Source organism: Sturnus vulgaris, unplaced genomic scaffold, assembly GCF_052056855.1.
Source record: "Sturnus vulgaris isolate bStuVul1 unplaced genomic scaffold, bStuVul1.hap1 Scaffold_192, whole genome shotgun sequence".
NCBI lineage: Eukaryota > Metazoa > Chordata > Aves > Passeriformes > Sturnidae > Sturnus > Sturnus vulgaris.
In genome coordinates this window covers 3,194,396-3,212,754 of record NW_028276155.1, presented here as the reverse complement: position 1 = coordinate 3,212,754, position 18,359 = coordinate 3,194,396, and the positions used below count along the sequence as shown (strand labels likewise).

The following is an 18,359-nucleotide window of genomic DNA, read 5'->3' as shown; positions in this document are numbered from 1 at the left end:
ATGAGAAATCACCAGGTAAGTGAAAGAGAGTCCAGAAAGAGGACAGAAGTTCTGGCAGTCACCCAGCACTAAGCACATATCACACCCATCCCATGGATCCACATCCCACATATCACACCCATCACATGGACCCACATCCCACATATCACACCCATCCCATGGATCCACATCCCACATATCACACACATCACATGGATCTACATCCCACATATCACACATCACATGGATCTACATCCCACATATCACACACATCACATGGATCTACATCCCACATATCACATGGATCTACATCCCACATATCACACACATCACATGGATCCACATCCCACATATCACACACATCACATGGATCTACATCCCACATATCACACCCATCACATGGATCTACATCCCACATATCACACACATCACATGGATCTACATCCCACATATCACACCCATCCCATGGATCCACATCCCACATATCACACCCATCACATGGATCTACATCCCACAGATCACAGAGATCACATGGATCTACATCCCACATATCACACCCATCCCATGGATCTACATCCCACAGATCACACACATCACATGGATCTACATCCCACATATCACACCCATCACATGGATCTACATCCCACAGATCACACCCATCCCATGGATCTACATCCCACATATCACACCCATCACATGGATCCACATCCCACATATCACACCCATCACATGGATCCACATCCCACATACCACACCCATCACATGGATCCACATCCCACATATCACACACATCACATGGATCTACATCCCACACGCTGCTGCACTTTCTCCATTGAATGTGCTTTATGTAATACAAAAATAATTTTTGAAGAGGGACTGAAAACCTGACTTCCTGCATCACACATGACATGATATGGACACAGAAAGTATCCCAACATAAACATGTAATCAGCTCAGCATGTCCACACTCACATTCCTTTTAGCCAGCTTATGTCACTTACTTCCATGTTGCCATGAAGCTCCTCATACAATTGTCTTGTTTCTTCTCTTTCCTGTTCATCTATCAAAGCAAGAATTTTTAAAATTTTTTCTTCTGAAATTTTTTCTTTTGAAAAAGAATGCTAGCTGTCCAAGTCATTTTCCTTAATCAGCATAATGAATTTAAAAAGGAATTATCAGCTCATTTCTTATTAAATAAGGCATTATGAAATACAGTGCCAAAAACCATACAATCTAGGGAAAATGTGTATTTCATTGAAATATTAAGCAAGCTCAGCTTTTAAATTTCCTTCCCAATATATATTTTTGACAAGTGTAATTCTGGATCAATTTATGTAACCATATTAATTCTTATAGTATTAATGTTGAATAATCATGTATCAAAGCTGTTAGTATTTGATAAACTGTAATGTAGGATTTAGCACTGAATTTCTTCCTATCAGCAGATACCTATGACCACAGAACTGTCATTATAAAATTACAACAACACTCCATGTCCATATTTTCCTTCTTTCCTTTTACTTTTGTAATTGATACTATTTTTCCCTAAGAAAACAATTATAGAAGAGAACAGTAAGAACCAGAGCTATCAAAAAAGAACAATACATCTATACACAAGTGTTTCTAGAATTAAGGCTAAAAAGAAATAGACACTTCTTAAATATCCAGGATCAAGTTAGTAAAATTTTAATGATTACAATAACAATTCTACATTGCATATAAAGCAGAATTACCAATCAAGAACATGGGAATTTAGAGTAGATTCCACTGCCTCAAAACAGGCATGAAGTGCCACTTCATATCTCTCAGTATCTTCACAGTCCCTGGATGGGACTGAAAACCCTCAGAGGGCTGAGCAGACTCGAGGGGAGCTGCACTGCTCTGGAGTGGCTGTCACTGCTCAGCAGGGTCTGGCACTGCCTCAAACCTGGCTCAGTGTTCAGGCACCCAAACGGCTCCCAGGCTTGGAAACTTTCAGCAAACGATTTGACTGGCTCCAAAAATCCTCTGGATTTAGCATCACAAACCTGATGTGTGTTAGATCTGTGGCTTCACTCCTAGTTTTGTGAGCCACTTAAATTTCACTCCTCATTTTAAGAGTCACATCCAGCCAATCTCAGCTGGAGAGCACATCTGGAACAGCATGAGAACTTTTCTGTGAATTTAGAGCAAGCTAGAAGTACTCTCATACATCTCATTTACTCTCATAAATCAAAAATAAAAAAGTATTTACATTTGCTGGTCTTCTCTGTGAAGAGAGTGCAGGTTTCCTTGAGCAGAGTACACAGATGCATCGAAGCAGTGGCTCTAAAGGAGGGAAAAATACCATGTTTTCATAGGAGTGCACAGTATTTTATACTAAGTATAAATATATATATATATTTAATGGACAAATTTTATACCAAGTACCTAAGGAGTAACAATGTAAATGACCTTCACAATTTAACTGCTATATGAAACTGCCCATATGAAAACTCATTATTTTCACCAGAAAAACATCTATTTGGTTACATTACTCACTCTTTCTGGAGATCTTCTTTTTCCCATATTTCATCTTCCAGTTTCAAATGGAGTTTATCATTTTTTAACTAATTTCATAGGGAATAAATGCAAAAAGATGCTGTTATTGAAAAATACATTAGAAATACACTTTGACTTCTCAAATCCCACATGAAAATGTAATTTTGGGTATCAGCAGACAGAAGTCTATTTAACTGGTATTGCATGCTGAGTCATCTTTTGCATGAAAGGCAGAAAAATTAATGAGCAATGACTTACCAGCAACTGAGACACTTACAGGTAAATTCTTCATGCACACACTCATACAGGACACGTGCACACACCTGCTCAAAACAATCATTTGCTCAAGGCACAAACCAAACTGCAACATTTTTTAATATTTAATTGGATCAATAATATTTTCATACTAAATCAGGAAGCACTTAACTTCATCTATTCAATGTATATTGTACAATACTGGCCTGCAGCTCTTGAATGGTTTTATTCTGTGCTTCAATAATCTCTCTACTTTCTTGGAGTTTTCTTTCTTTCTGGTTTAGTTCTGATTCCATAGTCAGCTTCCACTGCTTGATCTTCTCAGCCTCATTGTAGAGTTTTGAGAACAAGTCATTCCTTGTTTCTGTATTCTATTAAAACAGGTTCCACAATTTAATCTCAAATACTATCTAATTAATACTGTTGTAGATAAAATATTTTATCTCTTAGAAACATCACAAGAGTAATATTTTTCCACAGATGGTGATATAAACTTATATATGATCAGGAACCAAAGTTTAAATCTTTGTGCATCCACTATGTAGGTATCAAAAGGCATTACAGACCACACAGGAGACACAAATACAACGAAAATCTTTAAATCTTACTCTAATTAAAACTCACAGACTTCACAGGCACTTCAAATAAAGAAAAAACAACAACAACAACAACAACCAACATTGCAATCACCCTAATTGTTAAGGATTTGTCTCCAGGCATGTTCACTAAATCACAAATATCTCCTCTAAGTGATTCAGCTTTAAGCAGGAGACAGAAAACACGATTCCCTTTTGACTACTTCCTTCAGCCCTGAAATATCTACTCAATAATGCTTTAAGCACTGTTTGGGAACAAATTTCAAAGATCCCAAGAAATTAGATATGCAGAGTTGATACTTAGCTGACCTCTTCATCTACTTCAGAGCAAAGCTTGACTTGCTGGGAAATTATATCTGAAACATGAAGAGATTTTGATCAATGTATTTCTAAAAAATACTAACAGTGAAACTGTATTTAACAGTGTTACCAGATGTGAAACTCTAAGACTACTCAAAAAAAATTAGAACTCGACAATATAAAAAAATTTAAAGAATGTGCATGGCCAATATTTTAGTCTTACCTGAATCAGTGATTTTGCCAGGGTTGGACACATCGAATGGCAATTTAAAATCATCGTCCAAGCATTTGTCAAAACCCTGCACAAATTTAAAAATTAGTTCATTGTGGGTAATTTGTAAAAAAGGATTATAAAATCCTGAAAAAAAAACCCCAAAATCCTACAGATGATGTGAAAATAGATTTTTTCATTAATAAATCAGCTGCCTACAATTTCAAAGCCCAAGGTTTTGGTGAAGGCTTTGGAACTTGCTTGCTTCTTATTTCACAGTGGTTTATCAAACTTGGTTTTTTTCAGTTTTCTTTATTATTATTTTTGACTGTGGCCAAAGGGGAAGCTTTCAATGCAGGGAACTCAGCAGCTCCTGCCTGTCTGTGCACTGGTGCATGGTAAAGGACTCAAGAAGCCAAATTACTTTTTTCAAGACTAGTACCTGATATTTCTTTTTTGCTTTACTTCCAAGGGCAGTTCTAAACCATATCTCATTATGTTTCAGCATGAAAATACCCTTTTACAAGGTTTTTAAGTCATAGAAGTTCATCCTGTAAACAGCATAACTCATCAGCTGTCAGAATATCCTGTTTGAATCCCAACACATTTCATAAGGAGCTTCAACATGAAAAAACAACTTGTTGAATTCCCATAACTCAGAGTGGGGACGGAACATTTTCACTGCACACCTGATCTGGTGAGAGCAAAACATCAACGGCAGTGGGAGCATCTGAGGGGGTCACTGCTCGCTCTGGGTGCTGAATGAGCCACCCCAAACACGGATTTATCATCACTGAGCTACAGCTACAACACACAGCACAGGCTGACAAGAGGAGTCCCTTCAGCTGTGTTATAAGCACATATTACATTATTGGCTTTTTGCAAACATTAAAGTGAATGCTGTATGTATGATGCTGGAAAATGTTGCTGTATGAATATAGTTTCTTTTAGTTCTGCTATTAACAAGACTTAAAAATAGCAGTGTTATAAATATTTATTTTTTTTTAACTATAACATGGTAATGTAAAAAGCTTTTGTTCATGTAACTAACTCAGAGAATTGTAAAAAGATAATCAGGAAATTCTTCACACTCTTGGATTATCCTATCTGGATGAAGACAGGGCTGATGAACACCAGAATTCCAGGGAAGGAATTTACTGATCTCCGTTATCAGGGAGAACAAGAAGCCACAAGGAAAAAAAAAAAAGTAAAAAAAATGTTGATTTACAGGTGGGGGGGGAGGGTGATTTTGAATAATGCATTAGAGGTCTATAAATATGCAACAGGTTGATGCATTTAAGGAAGTGTTTTCTGAGTTAGTGTGTGCTCTTGGCGGAATGCCAAGCACCCGGCCGTTGTAACCTTTTGCTTTATTGTCTCTTACAGTCTTTTACTAAACTTTTTCAAATCTACCAGGAAACTGAACCTCGTTTTTCACTTTTTTGACAGAAAATAACAGCAGAAGTCTTTGAAATTCCAACCGAAGATGCTCTCCTGGCACCAGTCTAGGCATGTGTCCCTGCGGTTTCCCCTCGCCCCCTCCTCAGCCTCCAGAGCAGCACAGCCTTAGGGGGGGGCTGCCCTCAGCAGCCCCGCGGCCGAGCGCTCACCTGGGATCTGCCCACAGACCACTGCCCAGCGCTCAGGCGGGGCGGAACGAACAATTTAAACCGCTTTTCCTTCTCCACGGCGCCGCTGGAAGGGCGGCCGGGCGCCATCGCCGGCAGCTCTCGGCCAAGGGCGGGAAGCGGCGGCGGCCCCTCAGCGCCGGGCGGGGGGCGCCGCCTAGCGGAGCTGCTGTGGCGCAGGCGCTGTGCGGCGGGAGCTGCGCCCGCCTCAGGCCCGGCCCGGCCCGGCCGGGGGGAGCGGCGGCCCCGGGGGCGATGGCGGCGGATCCGGGGGGCGATGGCGGCGGCCCCGGGGCTTCCTCGTCGTCCGTGGCCACCGAAGAGGTCTCGGGGCTGCCCGAGGGGCCCGGCGGGTTGGGGATGTCGCCGTGGTCGCCTGCCAAGGGGGCACAAAGGGACCTTGGCAGTCGCTGGGAAAGCCGGAGAGGTCTGAGGGGAAAGGGAGTCTGTAGCTGTGGAAAGGGGTTTTAACCCTTTAAGTGCGGCGGAAATAAGATGCACAGCTACATGGTCATTGTTATGAATGGTTTTCTATTTTTCCAATTTATCAAACAACAAAGATTAAATGGAACAACAAATTTTTAATAGTAACAATTATAAATGAATACAATCAAAAGTATTAAAGATTATTACAAAAATTATTGAAATTGAATACAATCCAAGTAAAGTATTAAAGTGGTATAATTTGGGATAGATAAAATTTGAGAGTAAGTGTTTTAGTATAATTGAGGTTCATATAAAGCATAAGCAAAACCGACCGGGGGTACGGGGAGGGGCCTGCCCTTCCTCTCGTACCAAAGCATCCGGGCTAACAATCCCACTTATATACTGTAGGCTACAGAAGTTTCTAGAAAGCTCCTCCTAGTTTCTGTTCCTAAAATTTACGTAACTATACTGCACGGCGCATGCTCTACTAATGGGTTAGGGGGTCTCTCATCCTTTTGAGGGTCTTATTTCCAATGAAGGCTCATCGTCTTCCTCAGTGACCGAGGTGTGACCCGCAGGTAGCGCAGGTGCCCTGTGTGACTGAGCAGATGTTTTCCATAACATGACTCTAATTAAGTCCCATGCTTGGAATCACCCCATTTTGGCCCATTTCAAGGTTGAAGCTCTATTTCTAGATGCTGCTTATCAGACCTACGTCCTTCTACTATTCTTATTTGACTTTCTTCCAACCTTCTTCTTCAACTCCCAACATCTGGAAGATGTCCTTTGCCCTGTCTCACCCATCTCCCCCATCACTCTGTAACAATTGTCTTCTATTGATCTAAATACAATTTTGCTAATATAGTTACAATTTAATTAGCACGAATCACATTTATCACAACACGAATCTTTTATCAATTGTCACACCATCGATGCCCGTTACAGCCATTTCTGGGAATTCATCTCCTGCCATCCCCCACGAGCTCACAGCACCTCATAACACAGATCCGTGCCTAAAACTCCTGCCGTGCCCCGCGCCCCGGCTCTCTGCGGAGCGGGCGGCCAATCGCCAATTGCCGGCTCCTGCAGCCGCTGTCAGGGCCGTGTCTCCTGCAGCCGCTGTCGCTGCACCTGCAGGGCCGCGTCCGGCTCTGCTGGGCTCCCCAGCACGGCCCGCAAGGACAGGGACACGCTGGAGCAGGTGCCCAGGAGGGACAGCGAGATGCTGCGAGGGCTGGAGCAGCTCTCCTGCAAGGAAAGCCTGAGACAGCTGGGTTTCTTCAGCCTGGAAAAGAGACTGAGGCTTAGGCTTAGGCTTTACTGAACAGTGGCCTTCCAGTACCTGACGGCAACCTACAAGAAAGCCGGACAGGGATTTTGTGCAAGGGCAGGCAGAGAGAGCAAAAGGGAGAACGGATCAAAACTGAAAGAGAGAGAGTAGGTTTAGAACAGAAATTCAGAAAAAAAACACTTTCCTGGAGCACGTTGCCCAGAGAATCTGTGGATGCCCCATCCCTGACAGTGTACGAGGCCAGGCTGGATGGAGCTCCACACAAGCCGGTCTAGAGCAAGGGGTCCCCAGCCACAGCAGGGGGTTGCAGCGATGTGATCTTTCAGGGCCCTTCCCAGCCAAACCATGCCATGACTCCATGAGTCTGGGATACCTCCCCTCCTCATCCTCGGGCAGAAAAGAAACTTGGAACCAAGTTCCACATTGCAGACAATGTCTTTTGGCAGCCTGCAAGTATCTCAACAGAGAATGAAAAGAGATGACAATACTGACAAGATTTCTCTTTACTAGTTGAAATTTAAATGCTCTTCTCCTGTCCACACTGGCAAAACTGTCAGAAGAGGCACTTCTTCTCCATGAAATGCTTCATCTCACCCAAAGAAGAAAGCCACAAGCCAACAGTCTTCTTTATTCCTACATTTCTTTATTTGGTTATTTCTCTAATACGAATTAGCTTCGTTTTTTATTTCTTTCTTTGTTTCTTTCGTTCCGCGGGGCGCGCGGCCGCTCCTCCGTTGGGCTCGCGGAGGAAGAACGGCCGCGCGCTCCGGCGGCTCCGCAGCAGCGGCAGCAGCAGCAGCGCTTCTCTCGGTCGGTTTTCCGCTCGAATTCCGACTCGCTCTCCGTCCCCTTCTCCCTTTCACACTCCCTCTACTCCCGTTCCATTCCGTCCGTGTTCCACCTCTCCCAGCACGGCTCATGCCGCGCTGCGCAAGGCGCCCGTGGGCGAGCCGGGCCCCTGCCCACCTCTGTCCGCACTGGCTGCGGCGCCTTTTGAAGAGCCTCAGCAGGAGCTCCTCACTCTGCTGGTGGTGGTGCTGGAGCATCATCGCCTTTTGGCTCCGCTTGCCGCGGGCCCTGGCCCGGCCCCGGCCCCGAACGAGGCCCCTCCCGCGGTTCCGCCCGGAGCCGCCCCGCAGCCGCCCGGCTCCCGCCCCGTCGCCGGCAGCTTCCCCGGTGCGAGTCCCGCCGCCCGTCAGCTCGGCCGCCGGCCCCGAGGCGCCGGAGCCCGGGGCGGCTGGACAAGCAGCAGCGCCTGGGGCGAGTGGGTGCCCCGGGCAGAATGCCGAGAGCGCGGTGCCGTCCGCACGGGCGGAGAAGCCTCCCCTGGAGCAGCTCTACCGGGAGGGCCCGCTGCTGGGGAGGGGCGGCTGCGGCAGCGTTTACGCCGGGACCCGGCTCGCCGACGGCGCCCCGGTAAGAGACGGGGCCGGCTCGGAGCGGGGAGGGGGGAATCGGTGGGCGGCGAGCTCAACCCGCCGCTTGTCTTGGCTTGCAGGTGGCCATCAAGCGAGTGGGCCGGGATCGCATCTGGGAGTGGGCGCGGCTGGTGAGTGAGCGGGGCCAGCGGGAGCAGCCGACGGGGCGTGCCGGGCGGGGCTGAGGCCAGGCCCGGCAGGGTGGGAGCCGGGACGCTGCGAGGGGAGCGAGCGTGGAGTGAGCGGGGGCCGCGCAGCGTCCCGGGCCGGGCAATGTGAGCTGCGGTGGCGCCGGGCAGGGGGTGCCGAAGGCGCGGCGCAGCATCGGCCCCGCTGACGGCATCGCGGTCCCCCCGCAGCACAAGGGCGCCCTGGTGCCACTGGAGCTGGTGCTGCTGTGGATGGTGTCGTGCCCTGGCTTCCGCGGCGTCGTGCGGCTCCTGGACTGGTTTGAGCTGCCCGACGGCTTCGCGCTGGTCATGGAGCGTCCGGAGCGCTGTCGGGACCTGTGGCACTTGCTGGACGCGGGGGGGTTCCTGCCAGAGCCCGTGGCGCGGGGGCTGTTCCGCCAGGTGCTGCAGGCCGTGCGGCACTGCACCAGCTGCGGCGTCCTGCACCGCGACATCAAGGCCGAGAACATCCTCGTTGACCTGGCCACGGGTGAGGCGAAGCTCATTGACTTTGGCTGCGGAACCTTCCTCCAGGACACGTTCTACACCCACATGGCAGGTGAGCCCAAAGGCAGGGCCCAGCTGGGCAGTGGAGGTTCTCCCCTTTGCTGGCACAGGGGAAGACGGAGGGAGGGAGGGGGAATCCTTCTTCAGCCGGCTGCAGCCAAGTTGTTTTTTGGCTGGGGCAGGGTCTGGCTGTGTTTGAGCTGGCTGGGAGGGAGGGAGCAGCATCGGCCTGATGAGCTGTGCCCGTGTCCCATAGGAACGCCGCAGTACAACCCACCAGAGTGGATCCTCTTCGGCTGCTACCATGGCCAGCCAGCCACCATCTGGTCCCTGGGCATCCTGCTCTATGACCTGGTCTGCGGGCACCTTCCTTTCAAAACCCCTGAGGACATCATCCGGGGCCAGTTCTTCTTGCCACCCCGGGTGTCTCAAGGTGGGGATATGTTTTCAAGGCACGGGAGCAAGAATGGGCTTGGGAGATGGCAGCTGGCACATAAGCGTCCGGCTCTTGCAGCTAGGGGGGAGGTTGATCTCCTGGGCTTAGCTGGAGGAGATGGCATGTGTGCTGCTCTGCTCCAAAAGGGAGGATGGATGGGAAGCTTTGGGTGCAGCTCCGAGCACTCCTAGTGTGGGGTGGGCACTGTGGAATCTGGGAGAGCCTGGACAGGAGCTGACCAGGGGTTTTTGGTTTCTCTCTGCAGAGTGCCAGCACCTGATCAGGTGGTGTTTATCCATGGACCCTGCAGACAGGCCATGCCTAGAAGGCCTTTTTGAGCATTCCTGGCTGCAGAACCCCCAGCTGGCCCAGGAGACAGCAGAGATCCATCCCTCTGCACAGTAGGATCCAGGAGCCCAGCAAGTTCCAGCTCTCATGTCTCATGGCGCTCAAAGCAAACCCCAGAGCGTTTCCCTGTGGCCGTGGCACGGAGCAGAGAGCGCGGCCGAGGAGACGCTTCCGTGGGTCCCCGGCGAGTTGTGGAGGGAGCAGCTCAGGGCTCCCCGTCCTATTGGAGAAGTGGTAGCACAGTGCAGTGAAGTTGCCACAGACTGGACAAGGGGAAACATCCCCCTGCAGCTCAATGGCATTGTGATGTCCCCCAAGCCGAGGCACAGCTGGCGTGTTCTTCTGGAGCACGACGCGGAGCCGGAGAACACCATCCTCGAGCTGGCCGCTGGCGGGGCAAAGCCCACGGGCTTTGGTTGTGGCCCCTTCTTGGAGGACAGGACAGGCTCTGTGCCCCGAGGAAATCAAGATGAGTCCCCAGCCGGTGCAGGGGCGGGGGGATGCTCGTGCTCCCAGGCATGCCAGGGCTCGGCCTGGCCACGCGCCGGAGGTTCCCCGCTCGGCGGCAATGGGGAATATTCATCTTTGCGCCGCCCGCCCAGCTGCTTTTTGGCAGGACAGGGGACGGATGTTGTGGAAGGGGAGCCGGCTCCTGGCCTCGCCTACAGCTTCTGCCAGCCAGCCTGGTGTGGGCTGGGGTGGGGGCAGCCTGCCTGACAAAAGCATCCATCCATGAGGATGGGGGACAGCAGAGGGGGGTGGGTCCCAAAGCCATGGCCCAGCTGCTCTGCTTTTCAGGCCCTTGAGGAAGGGGTGGGCTTACAGGCAGAAAAGGTGGGGTTTTTCCCCACCTGGGGAGAGGTTTAATTCTTGCATGGAGTGGTCAGACCCTCCCCAGGCCCATCAAACATTGATAACCTTGGGTGGTTTTTCTTCTTTCTAGGGCTCATTTTGAATTGACTTTCATGCAATTGTTCTTTGCTTTTTCCAGGAAGATTGCACCTTGTGCCCAGACCGAGTGGGGAAGCGCCGGCACTGGACGCACTCCACGGAGGTGCCAGCGCTACCCGGGGCAGCCACGGTGTGCAGGGACATCCCCTTCAAGAAGGACGAGGACCTTGTGTGGGATCAGCTCCTCTCCTGGCAGCAGCTCTGCAGAGGTGGGTACCCAGCTCCACAGCACAGGTGGCACAGGGGCAGATGGCAGTGGGCACACGAGAATCTCACTCTTGCAGCTGCTGAGGAGGTTGCTGTGCCGTGCTTAAGCAGAAGAGGTGGAGCGTGGCCTGCCCTGCTGCTCTCCTCTAAAAATGAGAGAATGGGTTGGGAGGTTTGGGCTCTGGGCACAGCCAGCAGCCTGGCCCACGCACAGGCCCTGGTGGGACAGGGGGGACAGGAGCCTTCTGTGACTGACCGTGGCTTTCTGGCTTCTCTCCCCAGGCTCCCAGCACCTCATGCCATGGAAACGGCACTGCTGGGCCTGCCCATCTGGGAGGGCTGGAGGGCGGCAGGTGTTCATTTGCTGCCAAAAATAAATTTATTTCTTGTTATCATCATCAGCCTATTTCTTTCATCCTTTTCCAAGCTTTTGGCCTCCCTTCTTCTGCAGAAATCTTTTTCAGCCCTTCCTCTTGGTGGGATTTGGGATGGGGGGTTAAGCAAGGTGAAAAATTAAACAGCAGCTCCTGTTGCCAACTGCAGCAGCCCCTTCAAGAACCCTGAGCTTCCAGCAAGGTCTGAGTGTGCCTTGCAAAAGGGAGTGGTTTGCAGGGCTGGAGCTGTCACCCCTCTGCAGAAGCTGGGAGGAAATCACAAGTGGCAAAATGCCATTTTGGCTCCAACACTGCCCAAATTCTTCATCCTTCCCCCTTCCATGCAATTGATCAAACTACCCAGGGAAAACAGCTCAATGTCCTCCAAGGGCCCATTTTGACATGGAAGTTGACAAGTTCAATGTTGGTCATATGCCTTTTTCTGGGCACCAGATGTTACCCCTCCATCACCATGCAGGCATCCTGCCTTGCTCCTGCTCCCAGAAACAGCAGCCCCACCCCTCCCTATGGCCTGGTGCCCTGCCCTCTTTGCCAGCCCTCCCCACACCCTCTCACTGTTCCCTGAACTGCCCAGGAAGGAAAAGCCACTTGGCATGGCAGACTGTGTGGCCTGCCTGAGGATTCCAAAGCCACACGAATTTCACAAATAACTTCTGGGATTAGCACATCCAGGTCACATCCTCACTTGAGGATATCCTGCTCTCCCTTCACTCCCCTGTTCCCCACAGACAAGAAGAAGGCTTGTGCTGGAAGAAAACGGTTTATTTTTTTAAATAAAACTTGTTTTTCAAACCACTGGGTTTTCATACTTTTTTGGCAAAGAGAGTATTATCTGAACAATCTCTGCATATATATAAAATATATGTGTGTGCATATATTTATAAACTTGACCAATTCTGCAACCTTGTGTCATTCACAGCAGCCCTTCCTGCTTCCTAACAGAGAAGAAAACTCCAACAAAGGGTAAAAATGCAGCCCCTCTCAACCAGAGGAACTGAACCACATCCATCTGTGGCTGGAGAGCATCCCACCAGCTCCAGCTGGGAGGCTTGAACTTGAGTGTAAATTCATCTTCTTACAGCATTTCTAGACACTGGCCATTGCTAGACAGGGCTGTGCTGGGACACATGCCACCCTCCCCTGTGCCCATCCCTTGGGGAGGGCACACCAAGCACAAGGAGCAGCCCTTGAACAGGTGGCAAGTGGTCCTCACTCTGCAGGTGGGCTGTGACTTTCTAACTCAAATACCTACAGGCAGAACTGGAGAACAAGGGAAAAAGGCAAGGAGATGCCTTTCTGAGAGAGGTGGCCACAGTAACACAGACCAGCTGCCCAGAGCATGTTCCTGCATATTCAAGAGTCACTGAGCAAGAAACCTCTCAGAGGAAATGTTTTGTTCCATCTGAGAGCTCCTCCCTGCCTTCCAAGAAAAACATGAACACAAACTGGTTGAGACAAAGTAGAGGCAGAGGTCCAAGGTGGCAGGCTGGGTGACAGAACACAGCTATTGTAGCTACCACTGGACATCATTATCATTAAAGTAAGAATCACAACCTGAATCATTATCAATCATAAAGTTGTCTTCATCAAGGTCATCATCATAGTCTTCCTGCCACTGTGGATCACACTCCTCATCTTCAGCCTCCTTGCCACCTTCATCTGTGTTGGGGCAGTCACACAGGATGTTGAGGTTTTGCCTGTTGAGAAGGAGAGCACAAGAGCAGAGCCTCTGCTGTGAGCACCAGCCACCACCCAGCCCCACAACACCCCACTGTCATGGTCTCAGCATCTCCATCCAAAGAAACTCAAGGGAGTCCTGGGAGAGCAACTTCCATAACTGAGTCTGCCAGTGTTGGAGCTTTCTGGATCAGAGCTGCATACAAGCACAGGTTTTGCTGCTTTCCCTACACCACTATGTCACTTCAATTGCTACCTCAAGCCACAAAACAGGATGCAAATAATCCGTGTCTGTCATTCACTCTTTTGTGTGTCAGTGAGCACAGGAGAAAACTCTGCTCACCTGCTTTTTGTCTGCACTCACTCACCTTGCCCTGGTACCCCACTAAGAAAACTCACCCTGTACATGCAAGGGCTGAAGCAGGCACATTTGGGAGTTTCAGCTTTCTCTGAACAGCATCTCCTCAAGTCTGGAGCCCAACATGGAAATCGTGTAAGCAGGAAAGAAGAGCCAAAAGAGACAGAGAAACAAGATGTAATTTGGGGTGCAAACCCCTCCCCTGCACACACACTATCCTATCTCTATCCCCCCAGCTGATCAAGTCCTTTAGTTTGTCCACAATCAAATGAGACCAGAGCAAGACAAGCCACGAGCAGCCACGTGGCCTTCACCTGTGTGGAGTGCCAGAGAATTGCCAAGAGAGGCTCCTTGATCTGCTGCACCAACTCCAAACCCACGTGGAAGTGCTCTGCTTTCAGGAGCTGAAGAGAGGTGCCTGAGCCCTGGTACTGCAGCAGGCTTTCCTCTGCAATTCAAGGCCAACAAAGTCCTGCTGCATCTACACTCTTGAGCAGAGACCAAGTCCTTCTTGGCCCTGATTGTGAAGCCAGCCATAGCTGCTTAGATCTCCTGTGCACATGCATCCCTCTTTCAGAACACAACGTGTTGCTCTTGTACTGCATCAATCTCCACTGGCAGCCAAACTGCTCCAATGGACGTCCTCAGAAACGACATCAAGAAGGCAAAAATGGACTGGCAGAAGTGAGGCCAGCTGGCTGTTGGTATATATGCTATTGCCCCACGACAGAGCTGCTGCTCTTTGACTACAGCTGGAAATGCTAGTCATGAGTTCAAAGAGGCTGCAGGACTTAGCCAGAAGGATGTGCAGAGCATTAGTGAGCAGCTCCAGGCTCTCAGTCTGCTGTTCCACAATATCTATTTTAAGCAGTTAGATGGTTATATGTGAAACCAGAAGGTACTAAATTCACCCAACTGCTCCTGAACATAAGCACTGCAGCTTTTGCTACGTGGAACTCATCACCACCTAAGAAAGCCAAATTTATTAAGCTAAGTAAAAAAACCCCATCCAAATTAAATTTCTGCTGTCAATGTCATCTTGCATGCCAAAGGGCCCTTGCAGGTAAGATAACAGAACAAGCTGCATGTTTGTGTCCTCAAATTTTTCTTCAAATTAATAAAAAAGAAACAGGGAATCGTCACAGTGCAAGCTGGCTTGTACAGGGCAGTTAATTTGGTCACATATGGGAGAAACAGCCTGACCTGATAGACAGGCCTCCAAGGAACAGAGATAAGACAGAACTGGAGATAGACAAGGATTTGATCCAATGAGTCCCAGCTGTGATAGATGTGATTCGTGCTAATTAGATTGTAAGTATATTATATAAATTGTATTTAGATCAATAGAAGACAATTGTTACAGAGTGAGGGGGGAGATGGGTGAGACAGGGCAAAGGACATCTTCCAGATGTTGGGAATTGAAGAAGGAGGTTGGAAGAAAGTCAAACAAGAATAACAGAAGCACGTAGGTCTGACAAGCAGCATCTAGAAACAGAAAGATTTGACCTTGAAATGGGCCAAAATGGGATGATTCCAAGCATGGGACTCAATTAAAGTCTTGTTATGGAAAACATCTGCTCAGTCACACAGTGCACCTGTGCTACCTGCAGGTCACACCTCGGTCACTGAGGAAGACCATGAGCCTTCATCGGAAATAAGACCCTCAAAAGGATGAGAGACCCCCTAACCCATTAGTAGAGCATGCACCATACACATAGTGACGCACATTTTAGGAATAGAAAGTAGGAGGGATTTTCTAGAAACTTCTGTAGCCTACAGTATATAAGTGGGATTGTTAGCCTGGATGCTTTGGTACGTGAGGAATGGGAGCCACTCCCCAGTCAGTTTTCTTTATGTTTTATACGAACCTCAATTATACTAAATTACTTACTGCCAAATTCTGTATATTCTTAAATATATGCACTTTGATTGTTTCATCTCCAAAACTTTAATTGTCATCTCCAATACTTTGTATTCATTTTGTTACTATTAAAAATTTACTATTAAATTTAATCTTGTTGCTTGATAAATTGGAAAAAATAGAACATCATTCATAACACCAGGAAAAAAACATTAAGATATATTGCAAAAACTCAGGAAAGCAAGACCTGGCTATTGTACAAACCCAACAAAGCAGAAACCTGTGGCTCCAGAAACCAGCCAGGACCAGACGGGTGGTTTTGAGAGGGACAAACTGACCTGAGGAAGAGCCAAACCTCCACTGCACCTGCCCAGAAGAAGAGCTCAAACAGCGATTACTGAGGAAGACATACAGCCTTCATCCCAAAAACCACCAAACACAACCACCAGGAGGGGTGGCAGCTAATTATAATACAAAGGGAGAGAGGGTGGAGATGGGTGGGCAGGGAGGCGTGGGCTTGTGGATCAATGTGTATTTATACCTGGAACCTGTCTTGACCAGGTACACGTGGTTTGGAGGAAATATCCCCCCAGGTGTCCCAGCTGGCAATGAAACACTCTCTACGATTTCAGTGTCAAGTCCTGATTCCTGAAATCAGGAAAGGTCCAGCAGCTGTGTTGGTTCTGCAGAGCAAAAATGGCCCCTGGTTCCATGGGACCCCAGTGTCACAACTGACTCCTTGCTTCCATGTCACCTCCTCAGTGTCAAAATGGCCCCTTCACCTCAACAGAACACAAAGGTTTTGTATAAATATTGAGCAAATCCTGCTTAACACACCTGGGAACATCTGTCTGCATTCAAAAGTGAGATTAAAGGTGAGAATGGCACCAGCAGCTTCCATCTACAACAAAGACCCAGGGAAAGGACAGGGACAGAGAATTCTGTCAGCTGAAAGACTCAGAATTCTGCTTACAGAGATCATTGCTGGTCACACTGTCCCTCGTAGGAAGGTGACATCATTCCAGACAGCCTGGACTGAGCATGTGGTTCCTCAGTGGGGTTTGTTGTTCAGGAAACCTGCTCAGGCTTTTCCATTTTTCCTCACAAACAGGAAAATATCTCCTGGGCCTGTGTGCAGGCAGAGCCCTGAGTAGAGCAGGTGGGACATGGTGCAATGGGCTGGGACACCCAGCTGCAGAGCTCAGGGGACAAGGTTCTGCTGCAGAGCACAGGGATGTCAGTCCCAGGTGCGCGATGTCAGACATGGGGAGGCTGGGGGTGAGGAGCAGGTTGTCCAAACAGGATCAGCCAAAAAGAGGCTCATTCTTCTTCATGGCCAAACCTCCTAAGGAGACATTCAGCATCAAGATCACTTGGGGAATGCTTCTGTCAGCTCTTTTCTGAGATGAAAAGTAAAAAAATATTCCACTGATTAAAAACAAAAATCATGATGTGCACTTCGAAATCTTCGTCCTTAAACGAACTCCAAACTGATTCCAATCATCTGTACAAGGCCTGGAGATGTGAAGACAACTGAAGGAAGACAAAGAGCTCCTGAAGGCTTTCTGTATTTTAATGAGACCCTCTGTGGATTTGGGGCTGAGTCCAGGACCCTCAGGCACTGAGAGAAGGTTGAAGAAGCTGCTCAAGGAGTCAGAAGCAAAACTCCAAGTCCCTTGGAGCATCAGTGGCCCCACTGAGGGCAGGGAGTGCCAAAGGCTCCCCAGGGACTGGTGAGAGCAGATCCTTGAGGGCAGGATTGCAGGAGCCCGAGGCTGTGAGCAGGGAACTGCAATGCTGAGCAAGGCCTGGGCTGGCTGGAGGAAGCAGAAAGGCCAAGGCCTGAGCCCAGGCCTGGCCCAGCAGGGCCTGTCCCTCACGGGTGGCTCGGGGCTGTTGCTGGGGCAGTGGGATGGCAGGGGCAGCAAGGACAAATGTCATCAAGCTGTGTGACACTCCAGATGCTCATGGAACCAAGGGCCAGTGTGACACAGCAGGGCCTGATGGAAACAAGAGGCCATGGTGAGCCTGCAGGGCTGGAACACCCCAGAACACTGAAATGCTGGGGGTAACCAAAGGTTTCTTTACTCGACTTTGATGCACAGGAGAAACCCAAGACAGATATTCTCAACATGGGCAGATGCACAGAAGATTCTTGGTAGGAAGGGACCCACAAGGATCCTTAAGACCAGCTCTTGAGTGAATGGCCCACACAGGGATTGAACCCACAACCTCAGTGATACCAGCACCATGGTCTAACCAATTGAGCTAAGAGGTCCAAATGACACAAAATTCTACTGGCAAAATATAGACAATCAAGGAACATTGGCAAAGGATTTAGTACAAGATCCAATTCAAAATAAGTGTCTTATCATATCATTAACATCACTCACGTCATTTAACCTAGAAACCTTTAACCATTAAGATGCTAAGCTATCCAAAAATGTTCCAGGTAAACAGTATAGAAGGAGAAGAAATAGAGAAGAACAGCAGGAGAGAAGGTCGATAGAAAGAAAATTTGGGCTGGGAAAGGATCACCCCTATTGTGTGATTGATTGATTGACAGCTCAGCCAATCAGAGCTGGGCTAACACTGCCCCTGCTGTGTGATTGATTGACAGCTCAGCCAATCAGAGCTGGGATAACACTGCCCCTGCTGTGTGATTGATTGACAGCTCAGCCAATCAGAGCTGGGTTAACACTGCCCCTGCTGTGTGATTGATTGACAGCTGTGCCAGTCAGGGGCTGGGGGCGGGGCTCTGTCCCACCACAATCCCAGGCCTGACCCGGCCCTGGCCCCACACGGGCATTCCGAGCACCCCGAGG

The 18,359-nt window shown here is 48.9% G+C and overlaps 1 protein-coding gene and 1 long non-coding RNA gene across 2 annotated transcripts; both read left to right on the top strand.

Moving 5' to 3' along the window:
• On the top strand, positions 1 to 10,392 carry LOC148218253 (serine/threonine-protein kinase pim-3-like). Its single transcript, XM_088157858.1, has 7 exons — positions 1 to 15; positions 8,488 to 8,622; positions 8,705 to 8,755; positions 8,984 to 9,353; positions 9,558 to 9,734; positions 10,003 to 10,099; positions 10,377 to 10,392. Exons 1-7 carry the CDS (start codon positions 1 to 3, stop codon positions 10,390 to 10,392), a joined length of 861 nt encoding a protein of 286 aa, XP_088013984.1.
• A 201-nt stretch (positions 10,393 to 10,593) lies between these two features.
• LOC148218252 (uncharacterized) lies at positions 10,594 to 11,638 on the top strand. The gene is made up of 2 exons (XR_015800514.1): positions 10,594 to 11,245; positions 11,526 to 11,638. It is a non-coding gene; the product is annotated as an uncharacterized LOC148218252 (long non-coding RNA).
• The last annotated feature ends 6,721 nt before the right edge of the window (positions 11,639 to 18,359 follow it).

Excerpts from the sequence above, each read along its gene's own strand:
- LOC148218253 (XM_088157858.1), top strand. Across the intron at positions 8,756-8,983 it reads TCTGGGAGTGGGCGCGGCTG|CACAAGGGCGCCCTGGTGCC; the intron begins GTGAGTGAGCGG and ends GTCCCCCCGCAG. Across the intron at positions 9,735-10,002 it reads GCCACCCCGGGTGTCTCAAG|AGTGCCAGCACCTGATCAGG; the intron begins GTGGGGATATGT and ends TTCTCTCTGCAG.